The sequence below is a fragment of the Orbicella faveolata genome, unplaced genomic scaffold (assembly GCF_042242905.1).
Source record: "Orbicella faveolata isolate gen_17 unplaced genomic scaffold, um_ofav_v1 contig_36, whole genome shotgun sequence".
NCBI classification, from domain to species: Eukaryota; Metazoa; Cnidaria; class Anthozoa; order Scleractinia; family Merulinidae; genus Orbicella; species Orbicella faveolata.
Window position 1 is genome coordinate 12,474,095 of NW_028301565.1, and position 20,113 is coordinate 12,494,207.

Consider the following 20,113-nt stretch of genomic DNA (forward strand, 5'->3'; position numbering starts at 1 on the left):
TTGCAGGTGTTTTTCCAAAATGGCGGCTCAGGATGATACTTGTTGCTGGAGATAAAACTAAGTTTTCCTTGTCACGGACTACTGCCATTTCATGTCCGTATGTAGTACAGCGAAATAAGCAACAATGGCTCCTCATGTCGTTCGTGCAGACAAAATTATCTTAGTGACGAGGTAAATTTTTCCATTTGACGCTGCGACAAAATGTGTGCAAACTATGCGAAGTTTAGTCAAGCGGTTTTTTTTTACGTGAGCGTTAAATCTGCTACAGAGAATAACTGTATGTATAATATAATGGCTGGAGATCTTAGCAAGCTCTGCTGAGCTTTTCTAGGAAGATTTCCATTCGTTAATGAACTAAGTTAACTATAGCTAACTCAATTATATTAGGCTTGTTGTCCTAAACTAATTAGGAAAACTTAAACTAACTAGGAATACTTATTATTTTGCGCATAAACGTTCGTAGAAAAAGGAAAAAGGGAGAAAAAAGGGACCAGGAAAGTCCATATTTGTAGAATCTTCCTTCAAACTTCCAAACTTCAGATGAGTACTCTCATCATGAATAAAGTGTGTGGGGAAAAAAGATTAGAAGAAAAATGGCAGTTATCATTTTCAAAGAGAAACCTTAGTCAACACACTTGTAAATTCTATGTAAGCTTATAAGCTTGCAAGCTGACATATAAAAGGTAAAGTTTACATATGAGTCAAGAGGCAAATGTGCAGTTCCAGAAAATATCCATCTGTATGCTCCCTCCATAAAAGGGATTGGCATCTTCTGGGTGAGGAGGGGTTCTGTGAGACCACAAGATGTAAAGAAATGTATGAGGCTTAATTGGAATTTCCAGAGGGGTTGGGATCCCTTCTGTGGGGGGCATTGATATTTTCTGGAACTACAAAATTAGGCCAGCGCTTCTCTCTGGTTTCTGACCTGAAGTGACCTGGAGTATTTCTATTCCTTTTTGCAAGGGATGCTAGTCCCTTGCAGGTTAATCCACATCACCTCCACAAGCTGACATATAACCCAGGCAAAATTAGTGTTTTCCATTGATTTTGATTACATGACTACATTTAGTTCTTTATTACAAAAGTGAATGTTTGAAACAAAGAATGTTATTTAAATTTGTTAAATAATGCCTGGACAAAAGGTCTGATGTCTGTATGAACCAAACATACAAGTGCAACTTTAATAGCATGTGCTGTATATTGTGCTTTGTAACACCACTTCACTGGGTTTGGCTGTGAATATAATGTCAAGTTGATAATAAATTATACTGTAAGTGTTTCACTTGCCCTCTGAAATAACACCACACGGAACTTTCCTTCTTTAGAGACTAATTTGTTTTTTTCCTTCATTTAAAGAGATGGCTTCTTCTATAGATGTCAATAAGGGGGAGATTAAAAAGAGTGCAAAGTATAAGTGGCAACTTGGTCATTGTTTAGGGAAGGGAACATGCAGTGTGGTTGTTGAAGCTGTAGGCACATTCTACTCCAGAAGCATATGCAGACATTCTCCTCCACGAGTTCTGAAAGGAGCTGTCAAGATTTTCAAACAAGGACATCAATTTGAGCAAGCTGCAACTAATGAAATAGAAATTCTAGAGTATTTGAATCGTCAACAGGAATCTCCCTATAAACACTATATAGGTGAGTTACAAGTATGGTATGAACTCAAGTTAATAATAAAACCCCAAGTTCTGAAAGGGAGGTATTTATTGGACAGGTGTGGACAAATTTCTCTGTTCACACAACCAATTTCCTCAGTCCCCAGAAATTCCTTACTGATTATGCTCTACTATGGAGAGATACATGTGGTACTCTTATGGGTTGTTGTTGGGCTTAGACTTCTTCTGGTAGAAATGAGAGAAAAAACTTATGTGATGCATGACACTTATGATGAAAATGACAAGAAGGCTGAAAATGCTCCATCAAGTGTCAAATAGTGTGGGTACAAGAGTCGTTTTGGGCTTTGCCCTAATTGAAGAGCCTTTTCAGTTGTCATTTCTTTTTGTTTTTTCTATAATATGAATCCATCAAAGACACTACGTGGTGGGGCTGTACTGTTAAAGGAGAAACACCCACAAGTGTGCAAGTGCTAAGATCGCAGTTGCTCTTTTTTCTTTCTGTGAAATAAAGAGAATTGAGTGTGACATCATTGCTGCTACATTTACAATTGGCATTTGGTCCATAAAAAAAATACTTTTTATACTTTGAGTTAACAACTACAGAGTAAACAAAAATCTTAGTGTGGGCTTGCTACTCTACCAACTGTCACAAGATTCAACCAAAGTATTTTTTTCAACAATTATGTGTTAAAATTATCAATAATACTATGTCTTTCCTTCTGTAGTGCACTTGCAGGATTACTTCTTATGTAAAGACCAACTGCATTTGGTTTATGAGAAGCTGGATTGCAATCTTCATCATATCTTATTAAAGAACTCAGGGAAAGGTCTTCCTTTGTCTATCATTAAGCGATGCTCTTGGGATATTGTGAGAGCTCTGAGTTTTTTGGCCACCAACAGGGTTGTTCATGGGGACCTCAAGATGTCCAACATAATGTGGAATTCAAATAGAGGCATGTTTCAACTTGTGGATTTTGGCCTCAGTTTTTTGGAGGAAAAACAAGTAAGCTGTTCAAGCAGAAAGTTTACTTTTACATGTGGGTGCTATTGAATGCAGATGTCTGTTAAAGTGGCTTTTCTTCAGGCAGTTTCACGAGCCTTTGGTTTAGGTGAGGGATTAAAAAAAGGCAGTGAATACATGATGGTATAATGATCATGTGGCATATTACACCTCAAGGTATTCCCTCAAGGTACACTCTTTCCATGCAATGATTTTCATAAAGTTCAAATCTTTTTTTGTGGCAGTGAATTTTAAAACTGAAAAATTGCCATCAGGTGACCACTTTTAAAATATGTGATGGAAATCAATGGGGTGTGAAACAGCATACAAAAAACACCATAACAGGCATCTGAGATCAATAAAAAATATTAACATGGTGGCCTTTTGATTGCATGTAGGTTGTTGAATGCTGGCTGAGCAGATATTTAGCATTAAATTTGGTAAGGCTCCACCCTCGCAGTGCCTCTATCCATCCAGTGGTGTAAACACTCTACGTACATGTATATAAATGCATTATTACCTCAATTCAAATTTATAGAGTAGCATCTGTAGTATTGCTGCTACTATAGATCTACAAATGATAGAGAAATGAAAACAAAAAGAAGATGGGTAGAAGCAAATTGTTGAGACAGATTGACAAACTGCCACCGGGTATTGAGCCTCCAGTGGAATACATTGTCGGTAGTAGCTCATAATTCAGAGTCTTAAAGCAATTCTGAAATTCAAAGTTGAACTTCTGTCAATCAGTGCAAAGTTTCACCAATGTAAGAAAAATATGATCAGTGTCTTATTGTGCAAAGGACTGTCAATCAATTTTTAATTTGCATTTTATTCCTCAGCCTCATCAGCCACTTCAGAGTCCTGGTTACCAATCCCCAGAAGCACAAGCATGGAACAGATTAGTTGCTGAAGGTATCACTCACAGAAAGAGCTCAGTGAGTGATATTTAGGGTTTATCATGCTTCTTTCAATCTTTTGGTAGTTGAATAAACTTAGTGCCAAAATTCAGGGCATATGGTGTTTACTCAGAATATTTTGAGCACAGAGCTCAATCTTCACCGGCCTGATGGAATGGCAGTTAGTGGTGCTCACATGACTACATCATCTTCAGGTCAGGGTATCTGATCATGTGAGAACAGTCTGGCATTATACACTGACATATCATAGCTTCAACTCTTCATCCATGACAGTTCAATAATGGGCTCTAGTCTTATTTCCCTGTTGTTGGCATGAAACTGAACTTCACTGGTGCCGTGAGAGTTAAGTTTCTTTCCAGGTCTCAGCGCTGACCAGTCAATCTGGAGTCCAGTGCCCTATCTATTGGGCCATCATACACCTGTTTCTCCCAAGTATGTGCACTTGAATATCCAGATTTCTGACTTCATTCTTGCAGAGATGCTCTTTTGCCAGTGACATGTGGAGTTTTTCTTATGTATTGTGGTACATGTACACAGGAATGCCAGCACCCAGATGTCTAACAGATGAGCCAACATGTGTCATGTGTTTGCAGGAAGAGGTAATGAATATTTTCTCAATGGCCAGTTCCTTCTATGAGACACTCTTGCAGGGAATCAGGGTAGTTGTGTTCACCAAAACAATATACAGTCGAAGATTTTGAACACAACTACCATGATTTCCTGCAGGCATTTCTCATAGAGGGAATTGGCCATTTGATGATGATTATTATCATGTGCAATATTCTACATCCACCATTAAGTGAAATATTCTCAAAAGTCATGAGGGTCAATGTATTTCTAAAGACAGTGCTTGCTTCTTACAACATATTTTGGACAACAGACAGATTCTTATTTATTCATATATAATTACTCATATGTTGGAGTTGCCATGACACCTGTTCATAACTAGTGTACATTTACCCACTCCCCTCAACAAAAATAAATCAGGGAGAGGAGAGTCACTCTCCCCAATACTGTCGCAAGGAGTTGGTAGATATACACAGATATGTGCATGTTATCATCGGAGATTAAACTACAGCACATCCAGGCTATTCAAATCTACAGCCTTTTGACGCATGTCTCTTCCTTGATTATTTTTTTTTTTTACACAGAATTATACATGCTGTGGTATGAAGAATGGAGCAACAAGCATTTGCCGTTGTTTCAAGGTGTTAATTTTGTGTCATTGTTATAACTGAAAAACTTGTTTGTTGCTAAGCTTTGCAGCAAGTCATAATTATGCAGCCATGCTGATGACTTCATTTTAGATGCACTTCTCATCGATGCCATAGTTGATGGAGCATTGCCAAATCGGTTGACATGCTGACTAGCTGCTATTACTACTGACGTGTATATCCGGTTAATAGTATAAAGTGAAATTGAATGTGAGAATAATATGATGGAATAATTATTACACTGCTAGTTGATACCTTTTCTGTTTGGGTAATTGTAAACACCATAATTTGGTTATGTCTTCTAACATTAACTGGCTAGTTGTTTCAAATGTTTGTCATACAGGATGCTAACTGCTTGCATTTCAAGCAGATCAAGCAGGAATTGCCTGATGATGATAGAGAGATCACACCTGAACAACATGAGTTATTTCTTGACTTCATCATGAGGTAACTTCAATCAACTGTAAACTGTTATGATGTGGGCTTTTTGCATTAAGTTGTACATACATGTATGTAATTGACTTTGTTTTAGCCCCATATATGGTGTATATATCGAGAATTACCCCAGAAAGCAGATGCATGTCTCCCTTTCATGGCCTTGCACTGTGTTGCCTGTGAGAGAAGTCTGACCAACAAACCAGGATATTCTGTCTTTGTAATGAATTAATTAATGGCAACTGTTCAGATCAGCAGCACATATTCTGTGAAAAGTTACCATTTTTACCACTGTAAACAGTTGTAGTTTTTGTATAGTAATAAAAATAGTCCTATTGAAGGGGGGGGGGGGGGGGGACGCAAATTTAAATTTTAAGTTTAGTGTAAGTTTAGGGAAGATAATGTTTAAATTGCTGTATTTTATTTTTATGGTGTTCTAGTAGTAAACTGCTATTTTCGTCTTGACACTCAAATAAAGTTATTGTAATATTATTATCTAACCTAGATCTGGTGTGTATAATGTTGTGTTTAAAAGGACCATCTTTTCTGTTGAGATCTTGTCTAAGGTGGCTGCATTGGGACCACCATGACAATGATTGTGTTAGTAGGACCCTGAGAGATGTGATGGCAGTGTAAGAGCTTATGAGTCACATAGTATCTTGTTGGTCTTGCCAAGATACAGATCAGGTGTTGAGCTTTGTGGCTACTACTCCAACAAGCAAAACAAAAACCAGACAGTGACAGTAATGACAATATGATGATTCATTGTATTAACTCTTTGGGACTGTTGTAACCTACCCACAGGAAAAATATTTATTTGAAAGTGATTATAATTTATTCTGTCTTTCCAGAATGATGAAGTGCCGACCAGAGCAGAGGATAACACCATTTAATGCCATGCAACATGCATTCTTGAACAGTAAGAATAACCTTCTTATTGTCAAGCTCTAAGCATCAATTTCCATACTGATTGCTAATGTTGGCACGTTACTCAGGTGATGGTTTTCTGTATTGTCAACGCCTGTCTATTTGCATTTGAAAAGACTCCCCGTATTAGCCTCAGTTGCAAGCTATTTCCAGTCCAATACCGAGAATACGAAATGATCTATTATATGACAAGAAGAATGGTCGCTTATTGTCTTGACATGCAGTAAAGAGGAGATTAAAACTGATCACTCAGACACCTTTTGGTGATGGCTGACTGTGTATAAACGGGTTACTAATGCTTGAAAAATTTGTTTCCTTTGTCTTACATTTCTAGGTTCCCCCTGGTGCACTCCTCATAGTTTAGAAGAGTTTTTACTGCTTCCAACCAGAATCCTTCAGCTAACTAACATCCATCTGGATGACCTCTCCTCAGACTCAAGCTTTGGTATTTACATTTTCTTTTTTTTGCTCACTTTTCATTTTATTTAGTTTTTATCTCATTTATCTCATTAGATATTAAATTTATTCCATGGTGCAGTTATCTGTAGAAGTTATAACAGCCTTACAAGCAAGTGGAGTTGTGGTGGCCTAATGGTTAGCGAGCTGGACTCTGGATCAAGTGGTACTGGTTCAAGTCCTGGTCAAGGTCATTGTGTTGTGTTCTTAGGCAAGACACTCTACTCTCACAGTGCCTCTCTCCGTCTGGGTGTATAAATGAGTATCTGTGAATTTAGTGCTGGGGGTACCCCTACAATGGACTAGCATTCCATCCAAGGGGGAGTAAAAATATTCCTAGTCACTTCATGCTACAGAAGTTAGTATAGGGTCGGCTAAACAGGCCACTTGGTTTGACGCAGACTTTGCCTTAAAAGTAAATTTACAAACGAATTACATGTGGAATATTTCATTAGCTCTTTTTTTTTCTCTGTGCAGATGGGTTGATGGATGTACAGGAGGAGTGTGCTAAGTTTGGGGTTGTCAGAGGTTTCAAGTATGATGGTGATTCAACTGTAGGATATAAGGTAAATTGGCAAGTTGTTCATGGCAGCAGCACTTTAAGCCGAGACATGTGGTCTGCTAATGTTTCTCCCAGTTTCCATAACATGAGGCGGCTAGGAGTATTAATAGTCCCGATAAATGAAATGAAGGTCCAACACATGTTGACCGTGACCAGCATTTGGTCAGGCTTCCTTAACTATAACTCATTTGTACTTCAGGGTGGAGAGAGAGATAGAGGCAGTGTTATCGTAAAGTGTCTCTCCCACGTGAGAACACCCTTGGTTTGTAGAGTGTTTTTTGGCACGATTTCAAAGTAAATGATGATTTAGGTTCCTTGTCATCAACATTTCTTGGAAAGGGTTGGCAAGGAAACGAATGTGAGCCAGTTTGCTGAATTTCTTAGTGGCGCAGAATTGTAAACATCGTAGCGGTTTCATTGCTTGGGTTCGCAGTTATGCACACGACTTGTGTTCATAATATGTACGGCCTGTGTTATGAGTTTCTTATTGCACTTCTCTGGTTTTTCAGGTATATGTTGAATTCTCTGACGCTGACGATTGCTCGCGGGCCCACAGTTCACTAACTGGGCGTGAATATAATGGCAGGACAGTCATTACCAGCTTTTATCCCATTGATTATTACTATACAGACTACTTCTGGCACTGATATCCGTTACGAGGGATGAACTGAACACTTTCAACTGTGATTTCTTCAAGGGACGCTATGTCATACACAGTATGTTGTGATTTTACCTGGCTTACCTGTAAAATAAAGAGTACTGTTCAGATAAAACTTGCTATCTCCCTTTAGTTATATTTTATAAATCGATAAAAAACTGCCAAGCAGCTGAAAAAGGTAGCATTTCCAAAATGGTGCTTTTTATTGGCATAAATAATTTATACGCCCCTAACCTGAAGGGGGTTATTTTACCCCCTTTCAGCTCTCTGGGAAATATATTATCCCGGCCTTTTTTTCCTCACAGATCTATCCACTTTCCCCTCTCTTAGCTATATTTTAAAACAGCCTTGGTGCCTCCCGTGGTGGTGTATTCCCCTTTTCCTTCTGCTGGGAGATTAATTCTCCCTCTATCTGCCACACCACATCGTACAGGGTTTCTTTCAGGTGCTTACGCAGACGCTATTTGGGCTCGTCACGCAATCTTCCGAAGAGCGTTAGCTTCTTCCAGGCGTTCAGTAATGCATCAGTCAATTCCAGCAGTGCCCATCCCCCCCCGGGCAACCGCGGGGCATTTGCTCAAGTTGTCAGTCCCGGGGGTGGAGCATCCGCAATTTTATCGTGGCCCGGGGGCTGGGCATTTGCGTACCCCGGGGCGACCCCCGGGCATTCAACACACGTGTTTTGGAAAGTGCCATGGATGAGTTCATCGGGAAAGACGAGGCGTTTGTCGAACAATGGCTTGTCCGTCAGGGACTAGAGAAACTTGTTTTTGAAGTTATGTTTTCTCAATTTTAGATATTTCTTCATTACTTGTAAGCATATAAATATAAGCGACAAGGTGAACTATATTTTGTTTATCACAAAACAATAACTGACGTGAACACGACTATTTCGCATTTCGCATTCAAAACTAGCCTAGCATTTTTTAAATTCATGAAAGTGGAGTTAAAATACTTAAGGTTTGCGAATTCAAATGATGCGATCTTGAAGACAGATCTTGCGAGCTTAAAATGCAATGCATCGTCATTTAAAATGTCTTGATTCTTCACAGAAAAAGTAGCCTCCGAATACAGACGCCTATCATCGCTCGCGGCTGGGGGCACGCCCGCCGCAATCCCAGCTATCCTCTAGCAAACTGTTAAAAACAAATATAAAGAAATAAATATAATCAGAATCAACTAACACGTACTGTTGTCCTTGAAGTCTTACCGTTGCATTAAAATACTGAACAGTTGACCGTTTTATTCACTGATTAATTTAAAAACTGCGGATGTGTTGGAAGGCGACGATCCCGGGGGCGGGGCACTTGCCCTCTTTCTTCGTCCCCACCCTGGGGCATTTAGACAGCTTATGTTTCCCCATCCCAGGGAATTTGCCCATTTTTTTAAAAAAATGCTAATGCCCGGGGGTTAGCCCGGGGGGGATGGGCACTGCTGGAATTGACTGATGCATAAGTTGGGAGCAGCGCGAAAAAACGGCGGAGCGTAGGAGAGGAGAAAAAGGCTTGGGTTCGCTTCTCCCCCATTTTTCGTGTGCCATTTTCGCGCTGTGTCCCAACTAACTGAACGCTTGGAAGAGGCTAAAAGAGTGTCTGCTTAGGAGGCCATACCGACATCTACTCAATATCAACTTATCAAATAATTTATATTTTGTTGTTTTCTATGTTTCGTCGGCCGCTATCGTTAAATAGTCCTGTAGTCTTGTATGACGGAATTCGTTAGTATTCTGTACAACCGTCAGTCGGCCAGGATTGATCTGCGGATACCGATTGTTATCGTTTCAAGTGTTGATTATCTTTCCTCTGGATTATAGTTAAAAGCATCAGACTTTAGGGGGACGTTAAAAATGCGTGCGATTTTATTTGGATGCGACCCAGGCTTGTCGTGTTCCGTGCGTTAATGTTTAAATTAGGTGAAAGTTCGATGCACGCAATCAAGGGTAATGCTTACAATGGTAGCTGCCGGTTTCGCCCCATGGCGAGTTCGCCCCCACCGAGTTCGCCCCCACATCAACTCAACTTGATCGAGTTCGCCCCAACCAGATCGAGTCGTATATAGAGATTATTCCTCGTTCTTTTATCCACTGCCTTATTAGATTACTGGTGGCGAGGTGACTTTGCTTGGCGAGTTCGTTGGTGGCGAGATAACCGGTAACTGTTTGACTTTGTTGCTATGCGCGCGGCGGCTGCAACAAGTGAACAATCATCATCTAAGCTTATCAAACATACATAGGCTGAAATGGTTCTTCGAAAACGTTTAATAACTCGATAACAACTACGTAAACACGAACACTAAAAGTTGGGGGCGAACTCGAAATAGAAATTTTATAGTGGGGGCGAACTAGGTGAGGGCGAACTCGCCATGGGGCGAAACCGGTATCATTCCTTACAATCAACTGAAGCTTAGATACATCCGAGACCGGCTCATTGCAAAACAAATGCTAATACTTTTCCTCGTTTTAATGACCAAGTGGTTCTGTTTAATTATTTCAACAAACTAATTTTCCCTAGACAATCCGACTGTGGACGAAATATATCACTGGCTTACCTCAGCAACCAAGGTATTTAGGACGTTTCTGTGGAGAACGAGTCTTTACCAGTAGTTTTATAGACACATGATAGCTTTTCCAAGCACATTTGAAGTCACTTGCTGGTCTTTTTGTTGGTCAGATTGTAATTTTCCGTTTCTTTTGTACGTTTGCGTGTATTTCAATCTTTAACAAATTGAGTGTGGATATTTGTGAACAATCAATTAGGTGGCTTATTTTACCGAGGCGTTAATTGCCGAAAGAGATCACGTTGGGAAGCTAGGATACAAGAAATGGCCTCATATTCTATACAATTTGAATCACGTACCGGCTTTTTTCTAGATAGAGCACAGTTTTTCCAGCAGTTTAAGACAAGTTCACTCAGATAAAAAGAAATCAAGTGTGCGGATTTTTGTTCAGTTAAAAGACTTTTTAAATAGGTGTTAATTGTTCAAGAGCTTGTGTTTACCTTCCGGCGTGACTTCTGAGCTGAAAGACGGATAGCCTATTGAATCTCAAGGGTGGCAATTTAACATAGATTCTTTTAACTTTCAATGTATTGGACTATTGTGTTTCAAGCAAATTTTCGTTCAATAGTCTGATCAGTAGAAAATGTAAACGTTGCTTAAATTAATGACCTAAACTTTTCAGCTTTCGCGGGCATCATGTGTAGAATCTTTACAACTGACCAAGAGAAAAGCGACGTCCAGCCTATAGCCTTAATTTAATTTAACTTTTTTTAAAAGACGAACACTCGTAATTTAGCTTTTTTCGTCTAAAAGTCTTTGCACATTTTATGTACGTTTTTTTTACCGTGATATTCGCGAAAAATTGAACATTATTTTGGTAAAAAATCTTGTGATTACCAGGATAACCTTTCATTTTCTGTTTGTGGAGAAAACAAATCACATGTTTCTCTTCGACTGTTAAATTAAAAAGATGACACTTGCACAATATTTTGATGTTTGTGAATTTTAATGAACGCTTTGATTGATGATCTTCACGTTCACAATGGAGTCTAAAGAAACTGTGTGTAAACTGCCAAGATAATGCGAGACGGTCAATATTTACTTAGAACAAAAAAAACGAACTACTTTGTTGTTTAGACCAAAATGTATTTCGCAACTTTTCATACACGCAATTTAATGTCTTGCCTTGACAGACGACTTGGGTCGCAATGACTAAACTGACACGACGATGACAACTAGCGGTTTCCCTTGGACTGTGGACTCTGTACATGACGTGACCGTCTCACAAATTAAAAATAGTTGAAAAATGCTGTTCCGTTTTATCGCCAGCCAAATGAGATATTCATTATAGTAATAAAAGTTAAAAATAAAATTAATGATCTTGCAGAAGATCTTTTCCCGAGCTCTCTTTGAAAAACTAGTAAGAATACATTTACCTTGGACAAAGTTTGCGCAAAGTCGGCGAGGAATATCAGCCGTGAAAATAAACTCGAAGAGATCCGTGGCATTCAGGCTTAACATTACTGCGTTTGGAGAGCACGAAAAGGTTTGATCAAATCTACAACGGCTATCAATTTGTCTTGTCTGTGAACGTTTATAAATCAATTTGTACGAGACACTACAGCTGGATCTGCAGAAGTTTCCGAGCAGAAGTTGCAACCTCGCGCTGCCCACCTATCCTTTTTTGCTAAATATTTCGTCGATTCCTAATTCTCTCTCGGGGTCGTCCATGTCCACCTCTTGTAGAGGCTTCTTGGGTCTGCGAAGGTACCTGGCTTTCTTTGCCTCTTGCAGGAGATCAGTCAAAGGTGGTAAGAGGTATACAGTTCTAGGTAGGCCGTCTGGGGGAACATGGAGGTACGGTGTTATATCAGGGTCGTCATCCTCATCATCCATCAATTGATTCGTGCTTGCGGGTTGTGAGAGTCTATTTTGAATCCTGTCTTTGACAGCGTCGAGATTAACCTGTGCAAACGAAGTATCTAGTTTGGGAGCGGCCTGCGAGACCGGGCGAAATCGTTCGGTTTCTCCGTTTGTATTTGTGACAGAAACGTTTACAGTACCTCTATCGGTGGATTGTCTAGGGTTTTGTCCGGCCGGCGACACATCAAGGCTAAGCTTTCCGCGTGATTGCCTTCTCTGTTTTTCCTTGGGCTTTGACGAAGTAATCGTGGTGAATGAGTCTTGGGTAGCGTCCTCCTCTACCCGTGAAATGTCAGTCCGAGACGTGAGTTGCGGGAGAGTGCTGCTCATGGAGGGTAGCGTTGGTAACGACAAACTTTTTCGTCGCGAAGGGTCATTCGATATCGTCTGCGTCTCGCTGTTCGAAGCTGTGAGCGCATTTCCAGCTAAACCTAAGCCGTTGTAGTTATCACTATTTTTTAAAGACGCAACTCTTTTGGACTTTTTTCTTCTTGTTGAATCAGCGCCTGCTTTGCCCGGCATTGTTCGCTCTGTTATTGTTTCGCTGTTTTCTAAGGTGCCCGACGTTTGCGTGATCTCTCTCAACTCGTGCTTAAGGCGACGCATCTCGTAGTTAAGCGAGTGCAGATTAGTGGATTGGTGTCCATCAATGCTGCCCTTTCGGAGCCTCAAGCGATTGCCCGCTCTCTTGTTAAGGTTACGAGCTTTGCTCGCGTTATGGTCGAGCTGTTGCGCGGATAACACGATATTGTTGTTCCGTCGTGGTGTTCTCTCTCCCATAGTGATTCGATTCAGTACACCAAGCAGCAGTTTGTCTCCTGACGTCTTTTTCTCTGCGTTGTTAACCAACGAAACAAAGCGATAGACATTTTGACAAGCCGTCGAAAATCACTGTCGCGTTGAGCGGAATCGTTTGCATTACAATTCGCTTAGTCGATACATTCGGTTTGTGTGAGAAGTATGCCAGATATCCAAGTTATTAGCATAAGACACTTGAACGTCACACACTCTGTTTAAAAACAATACACGATGTTACGTTTTGTGATCAGAGATGGCAAACCACTAAGAATGGAATTCTTTTTCTCCGCAAAGGGCGGTTTTCTTTTGTGACAGGGTCACTCGGAAACAAGTTCCTTTTGACTGTTTTGACGCCCAAGGCGATTTCAAACAAAATTATTAAATTCGCATCAAGGACTTTGTATCGCTCTATGCCCATGAAGGCCATTGATAATTATACGGTTCAAATGTTAGGCCGATTATTGCCTTATTAATTCCAGCTGTGATTTGATCAGTCTCCTACGCTCTTTTGTTTGGAAATTCTTGCTTCCCAAATTGTGTGTCAGGGCATCGAGGTTAGCGTTTTACGTCATCGAGTTGGCAGGTTTCAAGAGTTTTCAATGAGAAGTGGAGAGAGATCAACGACGGTTTTTCTTTTTTCGTCATCTTTTGTTTGTTTCAGCTGGAAATATGACTACTCTTGACTGGGGGCCATTTATTCTGCTTTATGAGATTTAGTTTATCCTAATTGCACGCCAAATACCGTTTGTTATATTTTCAATCTTTCCCACGAGTACCGAAGACCTCTTAGCACACTTTTCAACTTGCTGAGTCAATGAAGTAAGCACGAATCCTTTTTAAAGCGAGCTTACATGAGTTACTTTATTGTTATGCCTATGAGTTATTCACCGTGTGGTTCAGAACTGAGCACAAGTGTCGTTTACTAAGCTATGAGTAATTCTTAGCAATATTGGATGGGACACTTTACTTCGGAAATTCATACCAAACAAGCATTTTTTCCGCTTCTGACTGCCGGACATTTTGAGTGTTTTTCTTTTCCGTTTTAAAAGTAAAGTGGAATTGAAACCATGCAGCGCATCTAGTTGGACACCGCTAATTCGAACTCGGTTTTTTTGAATTCTCCGTTTTATTCGAACACATACCTTTTCCCTTTGGATTTGCTTTAATATGTCATTTACTATCGACTATTTCGAACGACAAGTTTTCGTTTCCCCTGAGATTTCGAAATAGCGGGGGTGAACTGTACTTTTAAAATAGTCAAAATGCCTTTTGTTACTAATTGGCCAGAAGCATATTTAGATTTAAAAGAGCTCAGCAATAGACTGCTTAATTCAGACCGTTTTCATTGTTGTCATGAAAACGAATGTTGACGGCAAAGACATTTTATCTAGTCTGGACGAGTGCGATTATAATATAATGATGTCTTCTATAGTTGCCGTTTAAAATAGAATGATTCAAAGACGTACGTTTTACGTCAAAATGACGTCATAACACATAAACTGTTGGCAAACTGATGAAATCGTGTCTTATGATCCCAAAAGTTACTTTTAGAATATAAATTGGCCAAGAAGAGTGCATTTTGAACAATTCCAAGTACATTTATAAAAAAGGCATTGTTTTTTTGACAGTTTGACGTGTGTCGTGACTGCTTTGGCAGAAATATACCTCATTGAGTGTTATTTTAATAGAAAAAAGCTAAAAACCGAAATTTCCTCTAAAATAGAAAGTAGAAGATGACGCCGCGACGGACGATTACAACCAATTATGAACAGTCCGTTTAGTAAGCAGCAAATGCACAGTGCTCGGACAAAGTTTGGGCGAAGTTATCCCCGAGTTACCTAATTTGAAATCATCACCCCGGTGACAAAACACTCCTGAATTGACACACAATTTTCCACATTGGAAAGGGGGAAAGCTGGGAGTGTTGACAAGTTTTTACTAGTTGCTATGATCGTAATTTGAAACATTTACAAGTGTTTCAACTAAATTCGCGTGGTCCTTTGTTCACGTGCTTCTTGATGGCTCTATCTAGCCTCTCAGATTATCAGTTTGCTAATAGTCGAGTCAGCCAGTGGTCATGCTAAGCAGTGTATTGTATCGTCTAACTTAATGGCCGCCTTTCTGGGTTGAATAGAGCTTTTACGACGATCCCTTTGCCTATTTTTTTGCGGAAGAGACTGAGAGTCTGATAGCAGGTTGTTATAGGTTATGGCTTTGAAAGAACTTACGCGAGGCTTATCCCCATACTGTACTATATACTCCTCCCAGTAGACCACCACGCCCGCGAATTTTTTTTTCCGCTTTCAGAGTATCGTTTTATGTCGCTTGTTTGGTTTAAACCAATCAGTTTGTTTTAGATATATCACGTGATTGGTTTGAAAAAGGCTCGTGACATCAAAAAAAGTACTCTGAAGGCGGCAAATCGTGGTTGTCGCGGTCTAATGGGAAGGGTAGTAACACTTTTTAAAATCTCTGAATCATTTCTTCCAATGAAAGTTAAAGACGTCTTGTTGTAAGCACGTAGTTGTAGATCTAAGAGCGTGACGTGGGTGAAAATAAAACGCCCGAGGGGTTGAAAAAGTTTCATTCCTTCTCCCTATTGAACTCAAAAAATGTCAGGTCTTAACTCTCGCATAGCCCTCCCTCCCTCTCATAATGTTCCTCGCAAGAAGGGGAAAGTGTAAAAGACTAGTCTCCGTACGGGATGGTCTTCGAAACTCCTTTGTTCAGGTTTTGGACCCATTATAGGCTCTTGCAAGTATGTCCCCAGAAAGGCCCTGGCGAAAAGGATCCATTACAAGCAGAGCTCCTGATTACAAGGAATTTCGACGAATCGACCAAACACTCGTTTTGGAACAGACTGAAAACGCAATTTTTTCGGCCACTTCAGCTAACAGCATGGGCCAAGTCTTGGTGTTCCACTGAACAAACCCCTTTATCGTGCATCCTGATTGACTAACTTGTAGGAAAATTTGTTAACTGGCCACAGGCTAAGCTAAGGCTAGGCTCGATTTCCAGCCGTTTAGTGAGCCCGCGTTCCTTGCCCCGCACCACTCCTCGTTGGGAGGAGGATAAACAACTGCACTCCCAAAACGGCTGGAAATCGAGCCTACGTTAAGGCGCGCTGCACTGTAAATTGTACTGTGCGACTGAAATTACATGTTTGTTAAGAGGAGTTTGATCAAGTTAAAAAAGTGAAGTGCTTAGAAATATGTTCAGGGTTCTCGGTAAAATGCGTTGTTTCACGTGGTGCCACTCACAAATGCGCGACTATCGAATTATAAACTTCAGTGTTTTTGTGGCGGGCAATGCAACGTTTTCAAATTTTTTGATCAAAATCTCACATTTGACAGAGAACGAAGACAGAATCTTGCTGGCGATCGATCTTTTGCCGAGTAGAGAAATGACGACGAAAGAGAATTTTTTTAAGTCAATGACTTTTATTTCCACGGTAGCACACAGTAAGAAGTAACACCTAACAGCTCTAACTGATCACATCGTTAATTACTGATCCTTTAAAAGGGTTTTCATAAATGACATATCTTGAAAATTGTTGTAATAATCAATTATTGTCCGCAGCGTCAGCACAAGTAGCTTCATAAAAGTGGATTCTCAACTAATGGTTACCACTCAATAACTAGCTTATACAATGATAATGGCTCCTCAAAAGTTTGAGGGAAAGATATAAGCTACTCAATAGCTCAATACAATGATATTAGTTTCCTAATCACTTGTGCAATAATGATAACAGCTACTCAATAGCTTACACCACATTGGATTAGTGGACAATGACACTGATGATCAATGATCGATAGGTAATAATTGAATAGCTACTCAATAGCTTAGTACACATTGAATATCGTCAGTGATGTTATCAATAGCTTAATACTGAAACAATTTAATAGCTACTCAATAGCTTAGTAAACTAATGATAATTAAAAAAATAGCTGAAATAAAATAGCTACAATAATTAATAAAAATAATTACCTATAATTTAATAGCTACTCAATAGCTTAGTAAACTATAATAATAGTAATAAAAAAAATAGCTGAAATAAATTAGCTACAATAATGAAAATAATTACCAATAATTGAATAGCTACTCAATAGCTTAGGATATCGTCAGTGATTTAATCAATATCTTAATACTGAAACAATTAAACAGCTACTCAATAGCTTAGTACACATTGGATATCTTAGTGATTTAATCGATAGCTTAATATTAAAACAATTAAACAGCTACTCAATAGCTTAGTACACTTTGGATATCTTAGTGATTTAATCGATAGCTTAATATTAAAACAATTAAACAGCTACTCAATAGCTTAGTACACATTGGATATCTTAGTGATTTAATCGATAGCTTAATATTAAAACAATTAAACAGCTACTCAATAGCTTAGTACACTTTGGATCTCGTCAGTGATTTAATCAATAGCTTAATACTGAAACAATTAAACAACTACTCAATAGCTTGAAAGTATGGAAATTACAATAGCTCGTCAATAGCGTGATTTAGAAATAACAGTTTCAAATTGTTTAACACAGAAAATGTAATCAAAGGCACAATGGCGAATTCTGAAACCTATTGGTTCGCGTTCGGCGTCTCAGCCGTTTCACACCTGCACCTCCATTTCGGTTTGCTTGTTTCTTTCCTTGTACCACTTCAGAAGGAGTATTAACAAGATCGTCATCACACCAAGGGCAAAGGAAGCAGTCGATGCAAACGTGATGTGAAGGAAGTTCAGGCACACTGTGAAAGAAAGGTAAAGAAAGATAAGCCAGGCTGCCTTATGTTAAGCCAGACTGGCTTATGCTAACAAGACATGGGTTGAAGTTCAGTTCTACAAAAGCAAAGGATCAAGGTAAGGCAAAGCCTACGTTTGAGCTTAGTGGCCCATCAGCCCGGCGCTGATCTCCTGTTTCCCTAGCATTTAAGCTAGTTGGAGTATTTCTACTTTCCACCCCAGCCTTGGTCATAAGGGTTGGAAAAATTCATTCTTTGCGCATTTTGCCCCTCCCCATCTAACACAAGTTTGCACTTTACCATTTTCCAACATTGAAAAGGGGAATGAGGGTGCTTACACTTATTCTGTAGGTATTACCGTTAGAGTAGTATTCATTTGAGTGTCGAAAAGTAATGGGTTTTACATCAACTACGTTACATTATTTGCTTGAAAAACTCGCGCCACTTTTCCATCCAATCAGACGTAAAACCAAAACCAATCATGACTCGCTCGCACACGTTTTCCCGCGCTTTGCGTCAGCTACATGTAATCCCTTTGAGTCTTGATTGGTTCACTGTATTTGTGTGTTCCCTTTGTGATTGGCTAGAGTGATTATTATTCTGCTACCGAAGAAAGGTAACTATATCCAACGAGTTCCGCGTATGATTCCAATGAACGGATATTTGAGATATTAGCGAAGAGTCTGATGTATGTCAGTGCCTGGGAGTGTTTGCATTTACCTTGATTGCTGTCTTTATTTGAGAGTGCTGCAGCTTCTTGCTCTGTGCGTTCGGATGGCTTTGCTAAAAATGGAATTAAAGTTGCGCTAGATTAGAACTACAATCACACTGTACCACTTTGATCTTTCCGTCTGGATGATGTTGCACTGACGCCTAAAACGTTCTCCGTTTCGTGGCTTTTGCTATAAATTGACCGATACCCATAACTTTTGTTTTAAATTGATGTTTCAGAATTTTTGATGCCAGTATAAGTTTCAATTAAGGACAAAACAACCAAAATTATTAGGGGCTGAGAGCGCGGGACTGTTGTTTCTCTTACAAAACTCTACAGATATCAACTATTAGTATCACCCAACTAGTGGACTAATGCAAATCCTGCATTTTAATTGGCTACGCTACTAGAGGACTATTAGTAATAGTCCTCGGGTAGCGAAATTGGCGAAATGGAGCGCGACGCTTTCTTTCGCATTATTTCCAAATAAATATTTTTTTCAAGTTGCATTTGCTAACTTTATTATTGCCTTTCTGTCCGACTAGTTGGGTGATACTAAAACAATTAAACCTTTCGCCCTCAAGGGGCACGGGTTTAATTGTTAATTATCCTGATATAAATTTATTAAAGGAAGCGTATCATGTGGTTCAAACCTTTTTTTGGCGAAAAAAGGTTGCATGGAGGGACGGGGCAAAAACGGGGGAAGGACTAGGGAGGGTAAGGGGGCTGGAAAATATATTTCAGTTTTATGACTTCTATCAACTCCATCAATGCCATCCTGTGGTCCATTATCAGAATGGCTTCCCTGAACAGCCAAACCCGTTCTGATTTAATACATCCTATCTTACTAGTTTATCGCATGTATTACCTTTTCTCTCCAGGTTCTTTCGATCCCGCTTAAAACCCACTGGCCACACCACAAAGGGACCAGCTGTGATGTCAGTTTCCTCTTGGTATGGGCAGTGCTGTGCTTGTGTTCTGCAGTTGAACACATCTGGATAGGGCAGCTCCTTTCTTCGACACGTTGTCATTGTGCAATGCAGATAAAGGAACTGCTCGAACAGCCCAAAATATTGTCTTAGGTTGAACTTGAATCTTATGGCGACGGCGTCGCCCACGTGTGTGGGAAGATAGTTGCTTTCAAGGGTGACCGGGCAGCTGAAAATTCACGAAGGGCAATATTACCTGATGTATTTATGCACCTGAAAACAGGCCGCAAACAATCGCTCCTTGTCTAATCAAAAAAAAAAAAAAATCTATTTTTATTTGGCTTTTAATTCACATTCATTCGTCCAAGTTGAATAAGAGTGCCTGGACTGGAGCAAGGGGATTGGAGACGAGGCCTAGATGGGGCTCCCCCTCTCAGTCCAGTTTTCCTTCGTTACTCAGAACAGGGACCTTATTTACAATAAATAAGTGAAGATAAGTAGGTAAAGTCCTTGTCAGTCCTATTGTAAATGATGAAAGGAGTTTAGTCATCGATGCTGGCGCCCGTTTACTTTGCATTCTTTTGCATGAAGCGACTTAGCATATAACTATTCCCTGAAGGAGATTTTGTGTCATCGCAGGTCACTTCCTCAATCCCATTCCCAAAAATGCTTCGGTAACCATATTTATTTGGGTGGGGAGAGGCACTGTGAGGGTAATGTG

General features: G+C 39.8%; 2 protein-coding genes across 8 annotated transcripts; one reads left to right on the forward strand and one right to left on the reverse strand.

Moving 5' to 3' along the window:
• Positions 1-3: 3 nt before the first annotated feature.
• LOC110064149 (serine/threonine-protein kinase Kist-like) lies at positions 4-19,898 on the forward strand. Of its 7 annotated transcripts, XR_016202332.1 has the most exons (15): positions 12-171; positions 1,357-1,641; positions 2,345-2,622; positions 3,459-3,554; positions 4,013-4,135; positions 4,688-4,744; positions 5,094-5,197; positions 6,037-6,104; positions 6,447-6,557; positions 6,651-6,758; positions 7,046-7,134; positions 7,640-7,846; positions 10,299-10,348; positions 17,675-17,869; positions 19,345-19,898. XR_016202332.1 is itself a non-coding variant. In XM_089274661.1 (12 exons), exons 2-12 carry the CDS (start codon positions 1,359-1,361, stop codon positions 7,775-7,777), a joined length of 1,371 nt encoding a protein of 456 aa, XP_089130787.1. In that variant the 5' UTR covers positions 11-171; positions 1,357-1,358; the 3' UTR covers positions 7,778-7,903. The 7 variants fall into 7 exon arrangements, 4 of the variants coding, with proteins under 4 accessions (XP_020626814.2, XP_089130787.1, XP_020626816.2 ...); XR_016202331.1 differs by having other exon boundaries at positions 10,299-17,869; XR_016202333.1 differs by lacking the exons at positions 10,299-10,348; positions 17,675-17,869.
• On the reverse strand, positions 11,272-12,987 carry LOC110064151 (uncharacterized). The gene has a single exon (XM_020771158.2). It carries the CDS (start codon positions 12,985-12,987, stop codon positions 11,959-11,961), a length of 1,029 nt encoding a protein of 342 aa, XP_020626817.2. The 3' UTR covers positions 11,272-11,958.
• Positions 19,899-20,113: the final 215 nt, after the last annotated feature.